Source organism: Clavelina lepadiformis, chromosome 3, assembly GCF_947623445.1.
Source record: "Clavelina lepadiformis chromosome 3, kaClaLepa1.1, whole genome shotgun sequence".
NCBI lineage: Eukaryota > Metazoa > Chordata > Ascidiacea > Aplousobranchia > Clavelinidae > Clavelina > Clavelina lepadiformis.
In genome coordinates this window covers 10022462-10028461 of record NC_135242.1, presented here as the reverse complement: position 1 = coordinate 10028461, position 6000 = coordinate 10022462, and the positions used below count along the sequence as shown (strand labels likewise).

The 6000-nt window shown below is 35.9% G+C and overlaps 1 protein-coding gene across 6 annotated transcripts in view; it reads left to right on the top strand.

Annotated features, from left to right (window-relative positions):
- Window positions 1–1046: 1046 nt before the first annotated feature.
- The window catches only part of LOC143449147 (uncharacterized), a 34009-nt gene continuing 29055 nt past the window's right edge, over window positions 1047–6000 (top strand). For 4 of the 6 annotated variants that reach the window (XM_076949238.1, XM_076949236.1, XM_076949235.1 and 1 more), the window contains exons 1-2: window positions 1047–2084; window positions 3192–3381. In XM_076949238.1, coding sequence (XP_076805353.1) covers window positions 3286–3381 — 96 coding nt within the window. In that variant the 5' untranslated portion in view covers window positions 1047–2084; window positions 3192–3285. Of the gene's footprint in view, window positions 2085–3191; window positions 3382–6000 lie in introns of those variants that run through there. The other 2 variants (XM_076949237.1, XM_076949239.1) reach the window with 2 other exon arrangements.

Below are 6000 nucleotides of genomic sequence, written 5' to 3'. Positions count from 1 at the left end.
TTTTTGACTGATTGAATGATTATAACCATCAAGCAACACCGGTTTTGTTGGAAACCTTAGCCTAAATCTTTGGCAAGCCGCCTTTTTTGTAAATATCCTGTGCCAATTGTCCTGATTATTACGTTTGCGTGTAAAAAGATTCACTTAAACTTACAAATCTTTACAAATGCAACGCATATTGTATGCATCTGCTAGTGTTCGTATATGTCCGATACAAGTGAATGGCAATGGCAGTCATCATTCATTATGCGTTTGTCGGGTCCTAATCAATAACTCGCTAAACTGGTATAATTTAAAAAAATGCTGATGCTGATGTTAAAAATATGTTTTGTAGTGTGTTCAAAGATCGAAGTGTTGAAGATGTGTAAAAAGATTATGCTTATGTATTCTTTCCCCACAACGAGCCGCATTGGCAGTGTGTATTTGGCATTTGGTGTTTGGCACTTTACCTTTGTTGTGCAGGTATGAAAAATTTCCAGCCGGTCGGCAGCTGTCCTTAATGCCTTGTACTAGGATTTATGATGTAGTGCACTCCTGTCGGATTTTCGTTTTTACTTAAAATGACAAAGCGCACCGAACGGTGATACCACGTTCTCCCCAAGTTTGGTCGTAGTCAAGCTGAAGTAAACAGGTTTTTTCAGCAGGCTTTTATAAAAATTCTCTTATATCTGTGTTGAGACATGGTTTTCAGTTCCGACCCGGAATGTAAATTCCAAACCTTCTGTTAGCTATTGGAAGTGTTTGGCGTCAACAAGCTACAAAATTTTACAAAAAGCACGCAAGCCTTTTGGCAATGTGTAACCAATGCTGATTTGTTTCTTTAACTCACCTTACCCAGAAGTTCTACGTCGCTTTTGTGAAACTGCGTAGTGCCGCGTATGTGTCGCAAGCGCTAATTACGAACTGTTTTTGTGTCAGATATAATCACCAAGGGGTGTGCTGAAAACGTAAACACTCGGAAATGACGAATCTTCTAGACGTCACATCCGCTTCTTTAACTGAACAATTAAAAGTAGTGTTTAAACGTTTAAACGAGCCTTGCGTCGAGGAAGGATACCTGTCAGGGGGATTACAATAGACAAGATATCCGTTAACTTATTATGTAGGATTTTTATTGTTTGTATACGAACGCTCGGCGACTATTTTGAGATCTGAACACCATCGCTGTGTTTTTGATTATGGTTCTTTCTTCCACTATTTGGTATATCGTTTTAGGTTTTACGAGTTTTAATAAATTGCACATTTTTCAAGTGTAGCAAAATTTCCTGTTTCATAAAGCTAATAGAAATAGAGGAATATATTCCAGTGAGTTGAGGTAGATTTTAAGTTTATGTGCTATAGGGTCGCGGTCGTAAGGTAGCCTGCTGTACTAAACAAAAATCAAGTACTGCAATAGATATGATCACAAAATGATTATTACAGACTTAAACACTATAATATTCGTAAAATGGACGGCATGTTTTGTTTATTATTGTTGTTATTATTAATAATTATCAGCGAGTGGCTAAAACCATAAGAGAAAATGTACCGCTTGGAAAGAGAAACCTTCGTTTCTAAAAACAGATGAAGATATTCAACCCAAAACATAAATTTTGTAACAATCCCTTGGTTTATGAAACGAATCAAGTTACTCGACTGGTACCCCACGACACAAATGTTTTCAATAGAAAAGGCCAAACAGAGCTTGATTGGACATGAGATCGAAGGGTTTTTATGAATCTGTTTCAATCCTAAATCTTTATATTTTATTATACTGCATTGTTTCTCAACCGGTTGCCATAAAATATCGTTTGGGATTCGGGAAAAACAGTGACAAGTATACAATAGTATTAATAAACTATGGCATTTATATGAAATGTTCACTTATTTATTTAACTTTTTAACCTCGGTGATGATTCCCCACCATCTGAGTTGCTTCTTTCTTCTGGTTGCTGAACTAGTTTGCTTATCTATTTTGGTGCACCCATTTTTAAAGGTTTTTTATCTTTGTGTGGTCTTGTCTGCAAGTAACATTGTTCACTCTCCAAATCCATGATTCAAGAGCAAACCTAGTTCATACTTTGCCCAAGAACGTCGACAGCAAGGTAGGGCAAACCGGTATTTTCACTGACGTTGTTTTGCGTTTCCAGCGCGTCAATAAAGTAAAGTAAATACAATTTTGTAACTCCTTATTGTAATATTTGCAAGGATCAGCCAAGTTTTTATTGCGTATGGCACCTATCCGTATTCACATCATGATGAGTTTTTTTGCGTTATTTCTCTCAACATTTATGTTTAAAACGTGAAAATTCCGTATCGACAATGGCAATGCTTGCTCTGATTGGTTGGAATAATAGTGCGTCAGAGCTTTCTCTCAATGCTTCCTAACCAGAACGACAAAGGCCGTATTTGAGCTCATAATGTTCTTCAGTATGTTTTTTTCTTATAAAAATACAGTTTTGCCGATAAGGAATTATAAACACGAAACATTCGTTAAACGAAAAGGAATAACAATATAAATGTAAAAACGCCTCGGGCCCAAAAAAATCGGGTTGGTAAAAAGCATGGCTCAATGCCCCCCATAAGTTGTAGCCTGGCTGGAAGAGTCTATCATAATAGCGCTCATCCTATTTTCACAAATTTAGTTTTAAAAGTGAAAGACCAGAACTCCCAGCCAACAAAGTGGGGAGCCTAGGCCCACCAGACACCACTGCTCCGCCATCTGTGCGTGAATGAATGATTGGTTGACTATCCTAAACGATTAAATGGTTTTGTCAACTTATTTTTGGTTTGTTCCTAATTTGTTGTATACAGCTGGTAAAATACTTTGTATTTCCACGAACATTCAGCAGTAAGCGGTATAGTAGCAATAACTTATCCTTCGGAAATTTTATGCATGAGTTTGCTGAAAAATTTAGTTTATTCGTGACTTCCATGGATAGGCCAATAAACAAAGTTTGAGAAACGAAGTTTTCTTATACTGGGTCAAAACGTTTAAAAGTAGAGATATCTTTTCGAGACTTTCCCTCGTAATGTTAAGTTATTTAATAGTTGATAGTATTTGTCTATTTCTAGTTATAGTATTTGTCTGTTTATTTTTATAATCTTACTTAAGAACTTTTATTTAAGGACATTTGTATTGTTGTATAGAATGTCAAATTTCTTTTTCAAAACATTTCCTTTGCCTAAGTTTAAATCACTTTCCTTTTTAGAATTTTCAATGATTCTCTGCAACGTATCGACAAATTTCACACACAGCATATACGGAGTACGTTATTTTGCTACATAAGATTGTTGTAAGAAAACATGTGGAAACTTCAACGCCAAACGTCGCTCATATGCTACTTAGTCCTTGCGACACATATAATGTTTCACAAACATGCAGTGTGTTTAAAAATTCAGGTATGCATATAAATGGAGTTTGATTTTTATGTATTTACTTGTTATGCAAATTTTTGGCTGTTGATTTATCAAATTTAGTATTTTTCTAATCTATACTATCAGTAACATTCCCATAATATCAGCTACCGGTAATATTAATTTTACAATTTTGCTTAGCTACGTCAAAACTAAAGTTTATCGCAACACACAGTAATTAAAAGAGCACTTAAAACATTTACTGCACAAAGTCTGCCTAAACCCAAAGAGCATAATTAACTGAATGACTTGGTTAAAAAAACTTGAGAAGTGTAAGGTGGCAAGGTAAGGTTACCATATCGTCGGTTACTATATCGTACTGAACAGTGTGTAGGCCTACAGTGTACATTCCTACCTTATTGCTGTCATTATCTGATGTCATACGTTTCACCTGGACCACTAAGGATATACAACACTCAACGTATTCCTAAGACTCAATTAATAGCTAACTGTTGCTTACTAATTATTTATAACTCGGCTTGTTTGGGCTGTCGGCTGCGTAGCCTAGCGGTAAGAGCTGCAGGCCGACGTTCGTGAGGTGGTTGGTCCGATGAGCAAGCGACTGTATTTTTGCTACTTAGGTACGCAGACGCAGCGAAAGGTGCGCCTAATAAGTCTACGTATCATTAAAAGTATAAAAAACGAGGTTTGCACCATAGTTTCCGAACCATAAACTAGGACAAATTACACACGATATAGATAATGACGTCAAAATTATTATGTCATTTACGGCAGGCAAGAAGATATAGTTTAGTCCTGAGAAGGTTACAGTGTTGCACAATCGTTAGTTAAGGATAGATAACGAACGGTAGTTATTTTACTGCCTCTTCCAGTGTAGACCCTATCATTCAAGTGCATATTTGTCAAGTTTAGTTTTATTAACTCCATAGGTAGGCAGTATCGCGGTGCTATAGTACCGAATTACTGTACCGGGGTACTTTTGCAGTACCGATACCGGTAACGTCGGTACTTTTGAAAAAAAGTACCAAATCTCTTTTCCGAATTACTTTTTTCAAGAAATTTCAGTCGGTCCCGGTACTCGGTACTCTTCACGTGATAATTTCTAAATTTTAACAAGTATGTTTTCAAAAATACATGTTAAATAATCCTTAATACTAAATTTACCATCTGCTGATCTTTTTTAATCTATAAATGTCAAGTAAAATTGCAAGCGATTAACGTAACATATGTTTTGACCTGAAGTAACCTTTACTGGGCAAACGCAAACATAGCAAACGGGCAAACATTGCATTTGCAGCAGCATCTTTTACAAAAAAAGTACCGGTACCGATTACCAAACTACTTTTTTAAAATAGCCACCCTTGACTAAAAATATAGAAGGTAAAATCCCACAGTCAAATAAATTAGGACTTTGCGTGTTACCGCTGTTGTGAAGGTATTGTGATTATATAACGACAAGACAAACTTTTACATCTTTGGCTCTAACTTTTTCCTCAAGAGCAAAGATTTCTTTAAAAAAGTATTTTTCTTGTTATTCGAACTGTAAAATCCTGAGTCATATACGTAAAGTTTATTTCTCGGAGAATATCGCACTCCATGCTTATGACAATCAGGTTAACAAGCAGTGGTGTAATTTGAATTGCGTTGTGACGCGGGGCACATTTTTTTGAAAGCTGTCTTTAAAATACCGGTGTCTGCTCATCGCGTACAAAATACGCGGAGGACAAAGATTTTGCCTTTTAAGCTTGAAAAACTGCTTAAACGCTTCGAAATGAACTGTATATTCTCACTTACTTGTATGCAGTAGATGGAAATTTGAATAGAGCTATCATAGTTCGCCAACTTTATTTGTTTATTTATTTATTATAAAGCAATGGTTATAGCTGATAAGGAGTTGCAAACAAAAAAAAATACAACGAACGAAAAGCATTGAAGACATAAAAATGCCTACATTGCTCACATTGGGTTCGCGGGAGGAAGCATGACCTTCTCCCTATTATGGTAGTGTTAACAAGTCTTTCAAGTCATCGTTGTGTGCACCCGGTTATCGATTATATTTGTAAATACCATTCTTCACTGCATATACTAAATAACTAGGCTACGCAATGCAATTTAATTAAGCTTCTTGGAAAATTAAACGATAAAACAAATAAATAAAAGAATAAAAAAAACTTTAACTTTGATGAACATTTTTGCATTATACATCACTGTATTTTTTTAGTGATTTATGGCAAAAAGCAGCTGGCCAAAAAGTAGTGGAGGCCCCTTCCAAAAATCCGGCCCTGGCCTCTTCGTTGACCTAACCGCACGTTACTGCTAAATAGGATCTCATTTGATAACATTGGTTGCATTTCATTTTAAACTAAATTTAACTTTACGTGTCTTTCTTTTGATGCCTTTTACGAAACTTGTGATATTAACTTGCAACAATGTTGATTAAAATGCCAACGAACTGTTGACTGTAAACCGAATTGGTATAGTTTGCAGTCGTGCAAGTTATTACCATGGGATGAACTTTGAATTTGGTTCATGATGGTTCACGGTGGTGATAACTCTCTGCAAATTATATTAACAGCACTATTCGCTCTTTGTTCAGTAATTTTGCGGATGTAATGCTACATTTGCCAATACGAAAATAGGGAT